The sequence below is a fragment of the Natator depressus genome, chromosome 17, assembly GCF_965152275.1.
Source record: "Natator depressus isolate rNatDep1 chromosome 17, rNatDep2.hap1, whole genome shotgun sequence".
NCBI classification, from domain to species: Eukaryota; Metazoa; Chordata; order Testudines; family Cheloniidae; genus Natator; species Natator depressus.
Window position 1 is genome coordinate 6,818,987 of NC_134250.1, and position 21,237 is coordinate 6,840,223.

Here is a 21,237-nt window from a genome sequence, read left to right on the forward strand (position 1 = left end):
TGTATTTTTTAAATGATCACTGATAAAATAAAATTAAAATAATAATGGTGAAAATCTAAACACGACCAGTTTGATTTGTGTAAACACATAACCAGATGAACTTAACAACATTTCATGTTGTAAGTTACTACAGAGCTCTTTCAGCACCACTGGACGTTGACAGGCTCCTGGGGTTTTCTAAGCATTGACTTCCCCCATCTCTTCAGTTCTGCTCTGACTGGGATGAAAGTGTTCGTTGGCAGAGACCCTAGATGAGTCATGTGGTCATGGGACTGCACTCAGAATTTATTCACCAAAGCGCAGTTATACTTTCAAGGTCTTGGGAAGTCTCACTTGCCTGAATTATTGCCGTTAATAGCATCAGTTAAAACAAGAGCTTATTGGGCTGACTTCAGGCCAGTCAAACAATGTGTTCTTATCTGTGAAGGGTCTCCTGAAAATTAAAAGGTTTGGGATCTCTTATTGGCCCAAATACTTACATCAGCTCAGGTTTGATTACTTGATATAGGGCCAGGTCTACATTTAAAACGCTGCAGTGGCGCGAGTGAAGCTGCTACCATGCCTATGGGAGTTGGTTGTGTAAACTTGACCTCCGTCTCCTTTCTCTTGGCCCGCAGGGGCCGGAGGTTCCACAAAGTAGCCCTCTGTAGCAAGCCCTGTGGCTAATCTAGGAGTGATGTTGATTTGTTCAAAGGGGTTCTCTGTCGCAAATGTCTTAGCTTTTAATTGTTTGTATATTGAAGAAAAGACAGAGGTGCATTAGTGATTCTAATTTGTCCTGAAGTGGAAAGGATATGCAGAATGCGATTTAAAAAGGAAGGAAATACCTGACTGTGGCTTTTAATATGGGGAGACTTGGAAATAATTTAGTAAATTAGACTTCATTGGAGAGGATCGAGCTAGGTCTTGTTTATTAATCCTTTGTCTGCTGTTTTACATTAGGCTTGCCACATGTTTTCATTACAAAGTATAACTAATGGGACTGGAAAAGATGATATATACCACTCTATCTTTTTTCATGGTCTATGTAAGCGAATGTCTGGGGCTTATAATTATTTAGTGGTTAAGTGCAGGATGAGGATACCAAGTCTCTCAAAATGGGATACACATACTGTACAAAAAGAAAAGGAGTACTTGTGGCACCTTAGAGACTAACAAATTTATCTGAGCATAAGCTTTCGTGAGCTACAGTGGGGAGATTTATATACACAGAGAACATGACATTTATATAAAACATATAGGACCAGAGGGGTGGTATCCACTTAACCAACGATAAAAATGATCACCACCTGATTGTACACATTGTTAGGTGGATTTTCTTCTGTAAAGACATTTATTGTGGTTCCTGAGCTTGAATTTGCTTTGTTTTCAAAGATTTCATTTTGGCTGGGTAACTTCTGTTGATGGTAATAAATTGGAAAGCTAAATACCCAGGCAAGCCTTGAAAATTTGGGGGACAATGACCACCTGTGGCATTCCAACCTCAGTATGAGTTAAATGATTTAAGGTCCTCTGAAATTAAACAAAATTCCTATGTGGTGCTGATGTCAGGTCTTCGTCACACCACTGTCCTATAACTGAGTAACCGTCGGTTTCATCTCTCTTACATCCAACCCCGTCTTTTAAAACCATTGTAAATAAGGGCTGTTTAAGTTCCATTCATATATTTTAATCTTTAAAAATAGATTACCTCCCAGAAATCTGTTCTAAATGTAAATCAGAGCTTAGGTGTGTACAACTCTAGTCTGAGGACATGGGCATGGCTCCACTGCTTCCCCTCAGTTAAGAATGTTTCTGTCCTGATGTGCAGTATGTATTAACTTCTGTTTCATTATGAAATTTGTCACTTTATTTGAGTTCTTCCCCTCCAGCTGGAAGACCTTGGTATTTTTGTGTCTGCTAGGCTTGGTTTTAGTTAAGCAAGGTGGAAACTTCGCACCTACTCTCACGAGAGGTATGATAGACTCTGCACATGAAGTTGCCTTAAGTATACTGAGTGTCATATAAATCAGAGCTTCACAGTGAAGGCATCAATTTTGCTCTTTCAGTATATTGGATTTGTTTTTTCTCTCTATTTTTTAAATGAGTAGTGATGTGCTTTATTTTTTTTACAACAGTTTTAAAACTGTGTTTTACACTGGAAAATATATGGAGGGATGATAAAAGATAATGGCCCAGGTATGTGGCTCTTGCCTCCAGACATAGAATGTGATTTGCTCTTGCCCTGATTAATGCAAAGACTTGGCCACACAGGAAATTCTTTTAGTGCCTTTTCCTTTCCAGCCATCTATTTCTTAGGGCTTGTCTACACTTACATTTTATAGCGCTCTAACTTGCTGACTCGGGTGTGAAAAATCACCCCCCTAGTGCAGCAAGTCTGAGTGCTTTAAAGCACTAGTGTAGACAGGCTCTGGGAGCCACACTCCCAGTGCTTGGAGCTAATCCCCTTGTGGAGGTGGAGTGCTGGGAGAGCTGTCTCCCAGCGCTCGCGCGTGACCACATGTGCACTTCAAAGTGCTGCCGTGGGAGCATTCCCGCTGCGTGCGTTGAAGTTTCCAGTGTAGACATACCCTTAGGTTCTCCACTTTTAATTCTGCTTTGTCAACTCCTCTGTCTCTGGTAGGGTGCTAAGTGCATAATGGAATAAAATTGGAATAGAAAAACAAATGTCCTTTTTGTGTAATGTGAAAACAATAGTGATAATATACAGGCAAAGAAGGAAAAGTTAAAACCAGAATGATGCCTTAAGTTACAATTGGACTGAATTTGGCACACACCCTCTGGCTTCAATGGAATTGGACCTAGTTACACCAGAGCTGAATTTTGCCCATTGTGTACAACAGTAAGTTTTATTCTTCATCACTTCTTATTATGGGGTGGGGGGAACAGTATTCCTAGAGGCAGAAAACTAAATGGGGGGAAAAAACCCAAGTGAATTGTTGCTAGGCCAGATGTGAAGTCTAATTTGCATTTTGATGACTTTAGGCAAGAAAAATGGTTCTAAAAAACAAAAAATCTAAACTTCAGATGATAGAGGTCAGCACTTTAGATCTCCTTTATTAAAGGTGCCTTAAGTAATAGCCTTGCCTTTTTGTCAGATCTAAAAGCCATGAGTAGTACTGTAAGCAGTTCTTATTATGGAATGATTACAGTCCCTTCATTGTAGCTACATTTGTGGCTAGGTTTTTATTGATCTCTCACTTTCTCCAAGTACTCTTTGAAAATTTATTTTTGTCTGAGTAGAGAGATATGATGTATAGTTAATCTGAAAATATTTATAAGTTGTTAGAACTTGGAACTAACAGGTGTCCATGTTTTGAAAATTCTAACTTTTCATTAAATATCTCCAAAAACACTTAGTCTAGAAACTTGGTTTGTTGTATTAATTATTTGTGAAATATAGTGCATAGATAAATAGTGTGAAAAGATTTTATAGTTGGAGTATGTCACTGATTTGCTAATGTTTGGGCTCTCTGTCAAAGTTCCTGAACCATTTGGAAACTCTTTCCTAGTTAACATCCACACATTTATTGTGAGTTGTAGTCTTTATTTTAATGACACTAGAAGGAACATTTTTCATTATCCTTGTAGTATTACGGGGAGTCCTTTGTGTCTGTGCCTTATGAATGCTATAGGTAAATTAAGGACTAAGGACACTGTCATTTTTGAGGAACAAGGTTTCTGGATTTTGACAGACTAGTTGTTTTTAGGGCTTATTGCATTTTTTCCATTTAGTAGCAATTCTTTCCCTGCACATTTTAATCTGTTACAAAGAAAGCATCCCCTTTTAAAATTCCTCCAGACTTCTTAATTCTGGCTTTTTTAAAAGAAAATCCTAACTTTGTCCTATCTTTCTGTCAACTTTTTCATCGCAGAAAACATTTAGGTAAATGGAAATTTGCCAGTGACAAGTGGGATCATGTTTGGTTTATACTGCAAAAAAGTTGTGAAACTTTGTTAATTAGCAAAAAGTTACAAAAGACAGGTGATCCCTTTAAGCACAAATCAGATTCTAAGAAACCAGAGCAGAAGTGAAGACATCTTTAATGCCAAACTTGTAATTTCTTACAGGCATAAATCTATTTTCACACTAACTCTAGTGTTATAAAGGGAGAAAGTAGCTGTAGCTATGCAATGCATTAAATGTAATCTTCTATTAACTCATAAAACAGAAAGGTAATAGAAAGAAGGGACATTCCTGTCTCAATTTACAATATATAACACTTTTTAAACACACAGTTATTGTACTAGTACTCTATTACCAGACTAAGATTTAAAAATTGGATTCCAGTCTTCCACAAAATAGCATTGGTACAACAAAAGTCTTAAGAGGTTTCCAGAATTCAGTTGAACAACTGATAACACAAGCTAGTAGCCTTAAGGGTAAGACTGCAAAGTGCAGGATGCAAGTTACATAGCTGCCTACACAAACAATTGGCAAAGAGTCACTGGATTTTTCAGTTTGTACATTCATGTGTACACTCTGTGAATGAAGGCAGGATGACATGTACAAAATCTGTAATGGAAATTTGTTGACACCAGCAAAGTAGTATTCTTTCCCTGTCTTGTCATGATGATAGCCATCCCGTTTCAAGCTACCTGTTGTAATGTGCGCCAGGCCATTTCTTGCTGGGTTTTCTGTGCTATATTTTGTTGTATCATTTGAACTTTGTTCATAAAAAGTCAATATACAAAGTGCATATTAAATTCTTCTTCCAATACTGAACTATTCTAGTGAAGTGTGTATTACCAAATTTCTAAATGTAGATCTTTATAACATTATAATTTCAGTAATTAACTCAGTCAGCTTCTATTCAGATGGCGTGCTGAGTTTATCTTAGAAAGATGAAACAGTATGTTGTTCCCATTTTGTCCACTCACATTACCTACAAAAAGAAGAATTCTGGGTGGACTCCTCCTGAAGGTCGAAACAACAGACTGGACTTGTACATAGAGTGCTTCCGCCGATGTGCACAGGCTGAAATTGTGGAAAAGCAGCATCGCTTGTCCCATAACCTCAGCCGTGCAGAACACATTGCCATCCACAGCCTCAGAAACAACTCTGACATCATAAGCAAAAAGGCTGACAAAGGAGGTGCTGTTATCATGAATAGGTCAGAATATGAACAAGAGGCTGCTCGGCAGCTCTCCAACACCACTTTCTACAAGCCATTACCCTCTGATCCCACTGAGGGTTACCAAAAGAAACTACAGCATTTGCTCAAGAAACTCCCTGAAAAAGCACAAGAACAAATCCGCACAGACACACCCCTGGAACTCCGACCTGGGGTATTCTATCTGCTATCCAAGATCCATAAACCTGGAAATCCTGGACACCCCATCATCTCAGGCATTGGCACCCTGACAGCAGGATTGTCTGGCTAGGTAGACTCCCTCCTCAGGCCCTACGCTACCAGCACTCCTAGCTATCTTCGAGACACCACTGACTTCCTGAGGAAACTACAATCCATCGGTGATCTTCCTGAAAACACCATTCTGGCCACTATGGATGTAGAAGCCCTCTACACCAACATGACACACAAAGATGGACTACAAGCCGTCAAAAACAGTATCCCTGACAATGTCACGACTAACCTGGTGGCTGAACTTTGTGACTTTGTCCTCACCCATAACTATTTCACATTTGGCGACAATGTGTACCTTCAAATCAGCGGCACTGCTATGGGTACCCGCATGGCCCCACAGTATGCCAACATTTTTATGGCTGATTTAGAACAACGCTTCCTCAGCTCTCGTCCCCTAATGCCCGTACTCTACTTGCGCTACATTGATGACATCTTCATCATCTGGACCCATGGAAAAGAAGCCCTTGAGGAATTCCACCATGATTTCAACATTTTCCATCCCACCATCAACCTCAGCCTGGATCAATCCACACAAGAGATCCACTTCCTGGATACTACAGTGCTAATAAGCGATGGTCACAAACACTACCGTATACCGGAAACCTACTGACAGATATTCCTACCTACATGCCTCCAGCTTTCATCCAGACCACACCACACGATCCGTTGTCTACAGCCAAGCTCTATGATACAACCGCATTTGCTCCAAACCCCTCAGACAGAGACAAACACCTACAAGATCTCTATCGAGCATTCTTACAACTACAGTACCCACCTGCTGAAGTGAAGAAACAGATTGACAGAGCCAGAAGAGTACCCAGAAGTCACCTACTACAGGACAGGCCCAACAAAGAAAATAACAGAACACCACTAGCCGTCACCTTCAGCCCCCAACTAAAACCTCTCCAACGCATCATCAAGGATCTACAACCTATCCTGAAGGACGACCCATCACTCTCACATATCTTGGGAGACAGGCCAGTCCTTGCTTACAGGCAGCCCCCCAGCCTGAAGCAAATACTCGCCAGCAGCCACACAACAGAACCACTAACCCAGGAACCTATCCTTGCAACAAAGCCCGTTGCCAGCTGTGTCCGCGTATCTATTCAGGGGGACACCATCATAGGGCCTAATCACATCAGCCACGCTATCTGAAGCTCGTTCACCTGCACATCTACCAATGTGATATGTGCCATCGTGTGCCAGCAATGCCCCTCTGCCATGTACATTGGTCAAACTGGACAGTCTCTACGTAAAAGAATAAATGGACACACATCGGACGTCAAGAATTATAACATTCAGAAATCAGCTGGAGAACACTTCAATCTCTCTGGTCACTCGATTACAGACCTAAAAGTGGCAATTCTTCAACAAAAAAACTTCAGAAACAGACTCCAACTAGAGACTGCTGAATTGGAATTAATTTGCAAACTGGATACAATTAACTTAGGCTTAAATAGAGACTGGGAGTGGATGGGTCATTACACAAAGTAAATCTATTTCCCCATGTTTATTTTCTCCCCCCCCCCCCCCCCGTCCCTCTCACTGTTCCTCAGATGTTCTTGTCAACTGCTGGAAATGGCCCACCTTGACTATCACTACAAACGGTCGTGTTCCCCCCCCCCCCGCTCTCCTGCTGGTAATAGCTCACCTTAAGTGATCACTCTTGTTACGGTGTGTATGGGAACACCCCATTGTTTCATGTTCTCTATGTATATAAATCTCCCCACTGTATTTTCCCCTGAATGTATCCGATGAAGTGAGCTGTGGCTCCCGAAAGCTTATGCTCAAATAAATTTGTTAGTCTCTAAGGTGCCTCAAGTACTCCTTTTCTTTTTGCGAATACAGACTAACACGCCTGCTACTCTGAAACACTTTGTAATGCTTATGACACATCATGACAGCATTGCTTCCAGTCTTTCTACACTTGTACTTTTACAATAGGATCATACATTGGCTACTGGTCTAGAACAATACAGTTGTCCATTGCTGCCTCGTGGGGTGTTTACCAAATCTTAGTACTTTTGGCTTCCAATAATAAAATAAGTATCTGTACCACAGCGACATTAGCGACTTTAACTGTGTGAGCAGGTGCCTTTTCTAGCAAGTTCTGAAAAAGTCCGTAAGTCTGTACTGTCAAAACTGCATTCCTGTCCTGAGGTTTTGTCTTTAATCACAAAGAAATTAGCCATCTCCTGAGGCTAGTTTGCTCATAAGTTCCTCAGGACTGCTCAGTCCACGTCTTGGATCTCTTTTAGAGAGTCACTCACACTTCCGTTATTTCTGGGTGAGGTGACAAGCTACGTGTCTAAATGAGACATTAGTACCACTTAATATGAAGTTGTTTTAGGTGACTATGGTCAGCCCTGTTACACATAGTTATTGTTTAGTATCTGTCCAAGTTGGTGCGTATCAGCTGCCATTCATCTTCCCCTGTGTAGGACACACGGGGGAGAAGAAAGATTTTCACCACGCGTAGTGAAAGGGAAGATGATTTTTATTTATTTTATTTTATTTTCCCCCTAAGAACCTACCCTCTTACGTTCTAGCCTGCATGATTCTGCCAGGAGTACTGCTTCTAATTCTGTTTGGAAGCAGGTCTGAAAAGTATAATGTTGGAATTGCGAATTGTAAAGAGCATGCTTTGTCTAAAATGGACAGCATTTACCTACAGGGTTTTAAGAATGAAAAGGCCTTACGCGATCTACATGCTTAAGGAGTGTTTGGACTTGCCCTCGTGGATTTTCTTCAGTTTAGAAAAGTGTCTTAGCAAAATAAATTCAGTGAGATTTAATTGAGAGAAGCATTAATATATATGTATCTAATTTAGTTTAACTTGGAACTTTCCTCACATACTTGCCGGTTGACAGTTACATCTGGGTTCCCATCCAAAAGAGTTACTTACTTTTTTTTATTTAAAAAAGAAACAAACACCTACCCCCCACCCCCGCTATTAACTTGATACAGTGACCTTCCTGTAAAATTCAGTTGATTGTTATATTTAAGAGACACGGTTTTTATAGCTCCTGGTGCATCCAGAATTTTTTTTTTTTTCATTTGAAAGTAACCATATTAATACTTGAAAGCTACGATTGCTTTCACCTGATCAGATGAGCTAACAGCATATTTTTAAATGCTCTGAATTATTTCCTTTCACTGCTAAAGGTAAATGACCTACATATGCAGTATAGCCTTGAAGACCTCTTATGGAATCAAAATGATTAAGAGTAGGAAGTGTGGAATTTAGAACTCTGACAGCGTGCACGGAGCATTTACAGTCAGTTTATCCAAATAAGCGCAAATTTAGCTTTTGTAATGTACCGCCTGGAGCATTTGGAAATGGGTTGAATAGAAGAGGATGATCCAAGCATCTTCTGGGAAGCTAATCTATTTTTGTAGCATTATGCAACCAGCAGTGGAATGAAATTGAAGGTTGTACTTAATGGTTTCCTTAGAATGTGCTCCATCTGTACTATAATATCATTTGAATTCACATACCTATGGGTCTCTTAAACTACAGTGGAGAGCATTTAAAAGAATACTTTGGTGGAGAGTGGCATAGAGCTCATCTGACATAGTGTGTAAGGCTTTGTCGAGGTTTTGCTGGACATCTATCTGGTGCAGAGCCACTGCTGGTAGTAATTATGATGGTACTGATAGAGGCAAGATACTAGCACTTTTAGCACCATGTTACCAAATCCTGTTCTGGAGTAAGTCTAGAAAACATGGTGATATAAACATAAGTGAACACTTGACCCCTGTGTAGACTAGCACTGTGTTGCTGTCACTGGTGGAAGGGCAGCAGTGGGAGACTTCCCACAAATCTGCTGTAGACAAGACTTTTAAAGGGCTGTTACAGCAGTTACTAATTATAGTGAAACTATTTCAGATAAAATGCAGTCAAATTATCTTTCAAAACATCTCGCTGGTGCTATAAACATTACAGAAATTTGTCAATGACTGTGTAAGCAGCTCATGACTAATCTAGCTGCCATTCCATGAGATGGAACAACAATTTCCTTTCCTTAATGACTTTATAATATCTCCCCATAAGAGTTAGAGGGCATAAATCCACATCTGCCGTAGACAGCATGGGAATGCCCTGCCCTCCAAATTTTCTTCAGTTTTGTTTTTTGGGAACCTCCATCTTAGCATCAGACAACTGCTCTTCTTGCTCCTAAATCTTATGCTGTTGTCCTTGAACCTGTCTGTGATACAGCTTTGAGCCAGGTTTTCTCCCACCGGATTTGTGCTGGAAATGGCCCAACTTGATTATCATACACATTGTAAGGAGAGTGATCACTTTAGATAAGCTATTACCAGCAGGAGAGTGGGGTGGGGGGAGGTATTTTTTTCATGCTTTGTGTGTATAAAAAGATCTTCTACACTTTCCACAGGATGCATCCGATGAAGTGAGCTGTAGCTCACGAAAGCTTATGCTCAAATAAATTGGTTAGTCTCTCAGGTGCCACAAGTACTCCTTTTCTTTTTGCGAATACAGACTAACACGGCTGTTACTCTGAAACATGTGATAAACTGTTGAACCTTGGAATAAACTGCCTTTTGTTTGTACCATGAATCTTCTTGCCTGCATTTTGTCCACTAATCTATTTCTGTTGGGATTGCTGCTACTATTCCAAATTTCTGAGCTTTCAAACAGCCATTTTTTTGTGATCAGTAATTACCGGTAGTACAGCCACCCCAACCACTAAATAATAAAACCTGTCCTGTCCTTGACAGTGGGCTGTCTTTTGTGTATTTCAGATTGTGTTGGTAGAGCCACTAATTTAGGATCTTTCCCTGACCCAGCCAAGTTACCCATTCAGGCAGCTGTGTCTTGAGGTGGTCCTGCTTCTTCTTTTCTGTTGTGGAGGCCTTCCTCTCCTATGGAGCATATTGGTCAAAGAGTGTGCCCTAAATGTGGGTGTGCCTGAATTCCTTTGGCAGGACAATCATGGTTCTTTCTCTCCCCATAGGTGATAGCATGGAGCAGGTTCCAACTCCTGTTTTACACTCCTCTCCTAATCCAGGCAGCAGTCTCTTCCCACAGGCCTGGACTATTGACTGCATTGTTGACTGTTTCTCCTTGTACACAAGGGAAATAGTTAACTTGCTCTCAGTTTAAAGAGGGGGAAAAAAAAGAAGGGTAGATGGGCAGGAATTGTTTGTATTCAGTAATCTTTCTGTTATCCCTATGGCTTGCTCTCATCTACTCTTGAGGATGTTATTTCCCTGATGGACTATTTAAGATATCTTGGAAAGACCCTTTTATAGGCATTGATAGGAAACAACAGCAAACCTAATGTGACTAACAAGGATCAGAAAAGCTTCTACTTGAATAGAAGGTGACTAGCCTAAAACAAAAACCAGGACCCAAACACAGCTTGTTGCTTTTATTTTTTCATCCACACACTTTTGAGTTTCCCTTCCATAATTTAAAGAATGAAACTAACGGTTTTTGTTTTGTTACTTCTAGGTCATTTACTGTTCATTTGGGGGAACATCCAAAGGGCTACACTTCAATAACCTGATAGTGGGATTAGTCCTACTAACAAGAGGCAGAGATGAAGAGAAAGCAAAATGTGAGTAACAAGTGCGTGTAATCAGAGTAACAAGGTGCATAGAATACAACACATGTAGAACATGCTTTTATAAAGCAAAGATTAAGTTGAGGTTTTTAATATGTAGATCTAGATTTTTATATGCAACTCAGAGCACAAGTTAATTAAGTAATCAAGACTGAGATTTTTTTTTTTTAACAATGCACATCTCGAGATGCACTCAGGATTTTTATGTTTACAGCACTTAACAAAAGTGAAATGATCTGACATTACATAGTGAATGCCCAAGTGTGTCTGGATCTTGTTGAAAGGCTGTTGAGGATATTCTGTAAGGAAAAGTGAGAAAGTTACGGTCTCAGTTCTTTTTGAAAAATATTCATTAATCTAAAACATCTGCGTAGTGAGGTTTGTTAATTTGTCTTCCTCTTAATTTGACTCAACAATATTTGCTTTTCCTTTGGCTAGTAGGTAATAGTATACAGAAGGAAATATTTGTTAACCCCTTATTGAGCAATACCAGAGCTTGGTGGAATGAGCCTAAATAAGACCCTTGTGCTTCAATTACCAGACAGTTATTGGCACTCTGAGGCCTTGTCTACCCTATGGGGGGGGGGAGATCGATCTAAGATATGTTGACTTCAGCTATGCTATTCTCGTAGCTGAAGTTGCGTATCTTAGATAGACTTAGAATCACTTACTTCGCGTCCTCGCGGCGCGGGATCGACAGCTGCTGCTCCCCCGTCGACTCCTCTTCCACCTCTCGCCCTGGTGGAGTTCCGGAGTCGACAGCAGAGCTATCGGGGATCGATTTATCGCATCTACACTAGATGTGATAAATCGATCCCCGATAGATCGATCATTACTCGCTGATCTGGCGGGTAGTGTTGACGTGGCCTGAGGCAGGTTTGAACAGAATTTTTGAAAGCTTAACTGCAAAATCAGCACAACTTTTGTATTACATTTGGTTTAATCTCTCTTTTTTACTTAGACATTTTCAGTCTCTTTTCCAATGAATCTGGGAGTTATGTTGTCCGTGAAGAGATGGAGCGGATGCTTCACATTGTTGATGGAAAAATCCCAGATTCGCTCAAGAGATGTTTCTCTGAGGTATGTCGTGCAATGTTCAATGCATTGAATTTACAAGAGTTGAACGTATTACTAATTTATTGGACAGTTTATTTTCTTTGCAATATACATGCATATTTTTATAAAATAACTGTTTAAATACAGTATATATTCCAAGCTTTAAAAGTTGTAAATCCACAAATGCAACTGCCATTAATAGGAGCAGACAGGGCCTATGCAGTGGCCCTGATCATCCAGCACTTACACACATGCTTAACTTTACATGTGTGTTTGCAAGATCAGTACTTGTGGTTAAAACCATGCTGTCAACTGTAGTTTAAACACAGATGTTGTTAATGGGGGTTTCCTTGTCTAGTGTGTACAGGGATTATTTTCTTTCTGAGGACAGTGGTATAATCTTACTCACAAAGAAGTTGAGGGAAGTTCTACTTAGCAGTGTTTTTTCTGTTTAAAAATGATGGTTTCAGATAGAGTACTAAGAACAACCATGTTGGCAAGACTTTAGTATAAAGATTTCTGTTGCATCACTGAGTCAGAAAGTGGTCCGGCTAGCACACTCGTTACCCTAAATAGAGTGATCGCATCTGAAAAGAATGAAGGGTATTGATCTTCTTCACCTGGTGGCTGGCCACTGGAATATTATGGGGGAAATAAGATTTTTATTTAAAAGAATAGTGGAGTATACCATCACTGACATTGGTTTAGACCAAAATCGGGTTTGCATCAAAAGAAAATTAAATTCCCAGCATTATTACATGGTGTACTATTGAATTACCAGATGAGGTAACATCTCTCCAGTTTTTTCAAGAGGTGATATGAAGTCATTTTAAAAAAAAGTTGTGTGAGTTTGTTTGGCTTATATGCAGGCGAAATTTCTAGTATTTGTAGATTTATACATGAAGGTGGGAATAAACAGCAGGTAATTCTGATGTAGGTTACTAACTATTACCTTATAGATCTCATATGTTTTACATTTAGATTACGTATGTTAACACTGAACTCACGGATTTAGCCATTTAAAATTTGTAAAAGTTTCTTTTTAACGTAGTTCGCTAAAATGTGTTGCCTTTTACACTCCAGTTTGATACAGATGTTTAACTCTTATGTTCAAGAATACAGCAAATTAAACGTCTTTTCATTAAAATCAGTGGGAGAACGTCAAGCGACACATTTTCTTTCATATATAAGAATTAGGTTTTAATGTGTTTTGCCCTTTTGTTTCTGATAGAGTGTAAATCGAAACAGATAGTTCTGTTTGAAAGTTGATAGAAAGCACTCTCCTTTTCAAAACATCACAGTCCATTGAAAGGTGCTTTTCCAAAAGCAAATTCAATTCAGTTGTCTTTGCAAAGCTTTCTAAGTCCCATTGCTAGGTATGCCTTCTTCCTTTACAAACCTTTCTATGCTAGCTGCAGAAATGAGCAAACAATTGAAAAAGCAACCTTTTTAAAAATAAAAATTGAAAATGTAGTCAGATTTTTTTTCCCAAATAATTTTTTTTTTTAAATTTTTAATTCAAGAAGTGGCACAGACAGTACAGCAGAAGATGTTTGGCTGACAAGTCATCTAGCAATCACCACAGCAGTTGTTATATTTAAAAAAAAAAAAAAAGAGGATTTTTATAACAGTTCAACAGTACACATTTGATTAGATTCCTGTTTTTCTTACTGAAAGTAGTACTATGCTCTTATAGTTATTTTCATCCTTATAATTCTAGGGTTAGGGTTAGAACTAGGAGTTGCCCGGGCTCTAAGATCTGGGCTTATGGGTCAGACCTCTGCCTATTTCTCACTCCCTCACCCTGTTTCAGCTGATCCTGTTTTCTACAGATGCCGTGGGTTACTCTGATTATATTCCACCCATGTCTCGTGGTGATTTGTGCTCCCTCAAGAACCTTTTAAGCATTTCTCCTATTTGGTCAAAAGGTGCCCTGTTGGGTGCATGAATTTTACCCTTATCTCAAGAAGATCCATCCATGCAGAACTCCTGTTGGCTTTGACAGCGAAGAGCAGTCTAGTCATCTAGCAACTTCCCTCCTTCTTGTGGGTGGATGTGAGGTAGAGAGTAGAGGTTGTTTGCGAGGTAGAGCACGTGAAAAATAGGTTAAACTTCCCCATAGAGAGAAGATGGGAATATCTGAACTTGAGCACTAATGAGGGAGATTAAGCATTCAACCAAAACAAGAAATTCTGTGAAACTATGCTGCTAGAAAGGTCATTACAAATATATCTAAGCCCTATTAATTCAAAACCCAGCCGAAAACACTACTGACCAAAGATGTAATTTTGAGTCCTCAGGGTTTAGGTCCAGCAAAGAATTCTTTAACTCAGTGAAATAGTTTGCTGATGAAGAATTTGGAGATAGAATCCTTTTTATTTTTCCAAGACTGCTTGGAGGGGAAATGCACTCTTCTCTTCAACTGGCTGATAAGACATATTCCTAGACAAATGAAAATCTTACTTTTTTAGTATTTGCTTCTCCTTCATTGCTTGAAAAATTCATTCCTGCCCTCTATATCCAGACAAGGAAATGAAGTCACTACTGAGTCACACAAGGTCTTTTGCTTGCAGGTGAGAGACCTGTGCGCTCTTAATAAATAGGTCAGTCTTAAGTTTGTGGCGTAAAAACTTTATAGAGCATAACATCTGGATTCTAACAGAAATCCAGTGTCTTACTCGATCAAGATTAAATTGCAATAACCTCCCTCCTTAACATTCCTTAAAATAGGGAACTGGGAATTATCACTGTTGTGGTCATTCCCAGTTCAGCCACTGACTTGTTGGGTGATCTGAGTTAGGCAATTCTTTTAACCTTTCTATACCTCATTTTACCCAACATTAAAATGGGTACAACATATATCCACCACTCAAGTGGTTAGAGAGGCTTAATATTTGTAAAGCAAACTGAGATTCTCACAAAATGGGTGTCTGTAGAGCAAAATATTAACCTATATTTCTCCATGTCTGGTAACCTGTGTCATCAGTTTTTTGATTTAGTTGCATTGCTGTCATCTGTTTGGTATGAGAAGACTTCAGACTAGTGAAGCTTAGTCAACTTTTTCATATTTCACTGAAAACTGATTTGTATTTTACCCAATGAGAGAAGACTGTCTTATGGCTGTCTGACTTTATTAAAGAGAATGCTTTTGGAGTCCTGGAAGGAAACTGTACTTGTGGACTGAGTGTCCCTCAACTGATCTGGCAATGATATTATGTTGACTTTATACTTAATTCATAAGCTCTTCATTCTTCGCAGAAGCCCCACGTTATATGTACACTGCAAAGAAAGACCAGTCTGGTATTCACTACTATATAGTATGATGAAGTATATGCTAAATTTAATTTAATAGTGTCCAGGATACTTTATGAAAATATTTCAGGAGGAGAAGAATCTATCTGACTTTGATACAGTTTTTAGGTCTTACAAAAATGTCTTTTATTGATCTTCTTTTGAAATAGAAAAAGGACGACATAACCTTCTCAACTGGATTTACTGATCTGTTAATCAGACTTGGTCAAATTGGTTCCATACTTTGGATATTAAGAAAGTTTTATGTTTCTGCTGTGGGTCTTCCTTCCCATTGTAAGACAGATGGATTTACTCTTTTGAGGATGATGTTTATAGGGAGCTTTATTCTTTTCTACAGAATTCTAGCATGTGTTTAACTAGAAATATAAACTTGAAAAAGTATACCTGTTTTTTATCCTATTTCAGAGACACAGAAAACAAATGAATCAATTGTATTGCTATAGATTTTTAAGTATTTTGGACTAAATTCTAACAGGTCTCTGTAACAAGTGCTGTTATTTGCTTTAAATCTTTTTTTTTTTCCTGTTCCAAATCTTACTGTGCATACAACTTCCTTATCGCTTTCATTATTGGGAAGTTCTGCACCATATGGAATCTAATGTGAATACTATGCATCTTATAGTCTCCCTCATACCAGGCAACTAATCTGATTTCTTTAACCATTGAGAAAGGAAAATAAAAAATGGAAAGCAAAACTCACTTCCAAACCAAACTTAATATGAAAGTGTACAATTCCATAATACATTACATTTGTATGCTCTGCTGGTTTGGACTTTGATTAGCAACAGACTTTATTTTTCTTTACTTAGACTGCATCTTGCTCATGGACTTTAAGGCCAGAAAGGACCATCATTATCATATAGTCTGACCTCCTGCACATTGCAGGCCACAGAACCTCACCCACCCACTCTTGTAATAGGTCCATAACCTCTGGCCTCAAATCTTGATGTAAAGATTTCAAGTTGCAGAGAATCCACCATTTACTGTAGTTCAAACCAGCAAGCAATCCATGCCTCCCACTGCAGAGGAAGGCAAAAAATAACAAAACAAAACAAAAACAGGGGTCTGCTAATCTGACCTGGGGGGAAATTCCTTCCGGACACCAAGTATAGTGATCAGTTAAACCCAGAGCATGTGGGCAAGACCCACCAGCCAGAAACCTGGAAAAGAATTGTCTTCAGTATTCAGGACCCTCCCCAGGTAGTTTCCCATCTCCGGCTCTTGGAGATACTTACCAATAGCAGTCACAGATGGGCCACCTGCCGTTGCTGGCAACCTTGTCATATCATCCTCTCCATAAAAGTATCAAGGTCAGTCTTGAAACAAGTTAGGTTGTTTTTTTTTTGTCCCCTCTACTTCCCTCTGAAGGCTGTTCCAGAACTTCACTCCTCTGATGGTTAGAAACAGTCTTATAATTTCAAGCCTAAACTTGTTGATGGCCGGTTTATGCCAACATTGGCCCTTAACTTAAATAACTCCTCTCCCTCTCGGGTGTTTATCCCTATGATGTATTTATAAAGAACAATCATATTTCCCTTCAGCCTTCATTTGGTTAGGCTAAACAAGCCAAGCTCCTTAAGTGTCCTCTCAGAAGGTAAGTTCTCCATTCCTGTGATCATTCTGGTATCATTCTCTGCATCTATTCCACTCTGAATTCATCTTTCTTAATCATGGGAGACCAAACTTGCACATAGTATTCCAGATGAGGTCTCCCCAGTGCCTTGCATAATGGTAATAATGCTTCCCTGTCTCTATTGGAAATTCCTCACCTGATGTATCCAAGGATTGCATTAGCCTTTTTCGTGGCCACAACACATTGGTAACTCGTAGTCATTCTGTGGCCAAGCCATATACCCAGGTCTTTCTCCTCTGTTGTTTCCACTTGATAATTCCCCAGTTTATAGCAAAAATTCTTGTTAATCCCTAAATGCATGATCTTGCATTTTGCACTATTAAATTTCACCTCCTTTCCATTACTCCAGTTTTCAAGGTCATCCAAATTGTCTTGTGTGATATTCGGATCCTCTTCCATATTGACAGGACCTCCCAACTTTGTGTCATCTGCAGATTTTATTAACCATGCTCCCACTTTTTATATCAAGGTTATTAATGAAAATATTAAATAAGATTGGTCCCAAGACTGAGCCTTGAGGAACTCCCCCTCCAGCTAGACATCTCTGAGTATAACCTGTTGTAATCTCCCCTTTAACCAGTTCCTTACCCACCTTTTGATTCTCATATGAATTCCCATCTTTTCCAATTTAATAATTTCCCATGTGGAACTGTATCAAATGCTTTACTGAAATCCCGGTAGATTAGGTCTACTGCATTTCCTTGGTCCCAGAAAAATAGATCAGGTTTGTCTGTTATGATCTGCCTTTTGTAAAACAGTGTTGTATGTTATTCCAGTTAGCATTTATCTCCATATCTTTAATTACTGTCTCTTTGAAAATTTGTTCTAAAACCTTGTATGCAGTTAAGGTCAAACCAAAAGGCCTGCATTTTCCCGGATCACTCTTTTTCCTTTCTTAAATATAGATACTATATTTGCAATCTTCTAGTCATAGTGTAGAATGCCTGAATTTACAGATTCATTAAAAATCCTTGCTATGGGGATTGCGTGTGCCAGTTCTTTTAATGTTCTTGGATGCAGATTACCCTGACCGCCCCCCTCCCCTTGGGACCCATTAAACTATTTTTGTTTGGCTTTCACCTCTGATGTGGTAATTTCTACTTCCATATCCTCATTCCCATAAGCTATCCTGCCACTGTCCCCAGGCTCTTTGTTGTTGTTTAAAAACTGAGACAAAGTATTCGTTTAGGTGTTGGGCCATATCTAGATTCTTTAATCTCCACCCCATCCTTAGTGCTTAGGGTCCCACTTTTTCTTTTTATTTATATAGCTAAAGAACCTTTTACTATTGGTTTTAATTTCCTTTGCAAGGTCTTTGCTTGGGTTTTGGTGGTTCTCACTTTTCCTCCCTGCATTTTCTGAGCTCCAAGAGCGCTTTCCTTGCTGATCCATTCCTTCTTCCATTCCTTGTAGGTTTTCTACTTTCTCAATAACTTGTATGAGATGCTTTTGTTCATCCAGATTGGCCTGCAACCTTTCCCTATGAATTTTTTTCCCCTTGGAATGCAGGCTCCAAATAGTTTCTGCAACTTTGACTTAAAGTAATTCCAAACTTCCTCCACATTCAGATTCTTGAGTTCTTCAGTCCAGTCCACTTCCCTAACTCATTCCTTTAATTGTTAAGTTTGCCCTTTTGAAATCAGTCTTGACTTTATAATATTATGTCACTCCATGTGATAGTGGTTAAAAGTGTTTGATACTCTCTTTTCATATCAAGAATAAGAAACAAATTCAGTGAATTGCCTGTTCTGTTTTGGAGGTCAGTTGGATAAAAGGCAGTTGGGAGATGGTCTTCATTTCTTCTGTGGGAAAGTGTCATATATATAGGGAATGTTAATAATCTTTTTTTTTTTTAATGCTGTTAGGAAAGCGAGTCGAGTTTTCTTGGATTCAGTGTTATCAAATTGTTCTATTGATGGTATGGAAAAACTGACCATCTCTGATACTGAGCTAAGTCACGTTTGTATATTTTATTCTAAATACACACTTGGGCCAGACCATTATGTTTTGTTTTCTACCATAACCAACTGGTATGTTCACTTGACAAAGAGTATTGTGTTGGCATCTTAAGGTGTACCTTGTGTAATAGAGATTTGCAGTGTGTGTCTGGTGGGAGTGGGGATGGGAAGAAGACTGGGAAGAACCTGCTCTTTTTCCAAACAGGCATGATGTTTTATAGCTCCATTAAAAATTCAGGAAAAAAACTTACTACCATTTTAATAACTTTTGAATAAAACATTGTATTTGCAGACAATCCATAATGCTGCACGCTTAACTATGATGTTCATACAATTTTGCAGGTGAAGTACAGACTTTTAGGGGTAAATTTTCAGCATAATGCCCAAGGATTTAATGACAAACCCATTAAAATAAGCTGCATGGAGAAATCATTCGTTGCACTAAATCTGTGTTCTCTGTTGTGACTGCCTTTCCTAGCGGGGTGAGGAAAAACTGACCACCTGATGCCCAAAAGTGAAGGACTGATTTGTCCCTCTAGATGCCAAACAGTGAATTCTGTAGTTTTGAATATAATAAAACCTCTTGTAAAGCAAAGGACCTTAAAAATGCTAAAAATGCTTGTAGAGAGTTTCATAGACTACTGTACATGATTTATCATAGATTGAAAAACATTGAAATGAGAGGTTTCAGAGTAGCAGCCATGTTAGTCTGTATTCGCAAAAAGAAAAAGGAGTACTTGTGGCACCTTAGGGACTAACAAATTTGTTTGAGCATAAGCTTTTGTGAGCTACAGCTCACTGCATCGGATGCATTCAGTGGAAAATACAGTGGGGAGATTTATATACATAGAGAACATGAAACAATGGATGTTATCATACACACTGTAACAAGAGAGTGATCACTTAAGGTGAGCTATTACCAGCAGAAGGCGGGGGGGGGGACCTTTTGTCGTGATAATCAAGGTGGGCCATTTCCAGCAGTTGACAAGAACGTCTGAGGAACAGTGGGGGGGGGGGGCGGGGGTCAGCAATGCCCCTCTGCCATGTACATTGGTCAAACTGGACAGTCTCTACGTAAAAGAATAAATGGACACATATCAGACGTCAAGAATTATAACATTCAAAAACCAGTCGGAGAACACTTCAGTCTCTTTGGTCACTCGATTACAGACCTAAAAGTTGCAATTCTTCAACAAAAAAACTTCAAAAACAGACTCCAATGAGAGATTGCTGAATTGGAATTCATTTGCAAACTGGATACAATTAACTTAGGCTTGAATAGAGACTGGGAGTGGATGGGTCATTACACAAAGTAAAACTATTTCCCCATGTTTATTCCCCCCCTCCCCTCCCCTGTTCCTCAGACATTCTTCAGAATAATGGCCATGTTAGTCTGTATTCGCAAAAAGAAAAGGAGTGCTTGTGGCATCTTAGAGACTAACCAATTTATTTGAGCATAAGCTTTCGTGAGCTACAGCTCACTTCATCGGATGCATACTGTGGAAAGTGTAGAACTTTTTATACACACAAAGCATGAAAAAATACCTCCCCCCACCCCACTCTCCTGCTGGTAATAGCTTATCTAAAGTGACCACTCTCCTTACAATGTGTATGATGATCAAGTTGGGCCATTTCCAGCACAAATCCAGGGTTTAACAAGAACGTCTGGCGGGGGGGTAGGAAAAAACAAGGGGAAATAGGTTACCTTGCATAATGACTTAGCCACTCCCAGTCTCTATTCAAGCCTAAGTTAATTGTATCCAATTTGCAAATGAATTCCAATTCAACAGTCTCTCGCTGGAGTCTGGATTTGAAGTTTTTTTGTTCTAATATCGCAACTTTCATGTCTGTAATCGCGTGACCAGAGAGATTGAACGTTATAATTCTTGACATCTGATTTGTGTCCATTTATTCTTTTACGTAGAGACTGTCCAGTTTGACCAATGTACATGGCAGAGGGGCATTGCTGGCACATGATGGCATATATCACATTGGTGGATGTGCAGGTGAACGAGCCTCTGATAGTGTGGCTGATGTGATTAGGCCCTGTGATGGTGTCCCCTGAATAGATATGTGGGCACAGTTGGCAACGGGCTTTGTTGCAAGGATAGGTTCCTGGGTTAGTGGTTCTGTTGTGTGGTATGTGGTTGCTGGTGAGTATTTGCTTCAGGTTGGGGGGCTGTCTGTGGGCAAGGACTGGCCTGTCTCCCAAGATTTGTGAGAGTGTTGGGTCATCCTTCAGGATAGGTTGTAGATCCTTAATAATGCGTTGGAGGGGTTTTAGTTGGGGGCTGAAGGTGACGGCTAGTGGTGTTCTGTTATTT

The 21,237-nt window shown here is 39.5% G+C and overlaps 1 protein-coding gene across 5 annotated transcripts in view; it reads left to right on the plus strand.

The window, feature by feature from the left end:
• USP32 (ubiquitin specific peptidase 32) overlaps positions 1–21,237 on the plus strand; it is a 148,763-nt gene that overhangs the window by 48,917 nt on the left and 78,609 nt on the right. For all 5 annotated transcript variants that reach the window (XM_074974367.1, XM_074974364.1, XM_074974362.1 and 2 more), the window contains exons 3-4: positions 10,843–10,948; positions 11,916–12,034. In XM_074974367.1, coding sequence (XP_074830468.1) covers positions 10,843–10,948; positions 11,916–12,034 — 225 coding nt within the window. The remainder of the gene's footprint in view (positions 1–10,842; positions 10,949–11,915; positions 12,035–21,237) is intronic.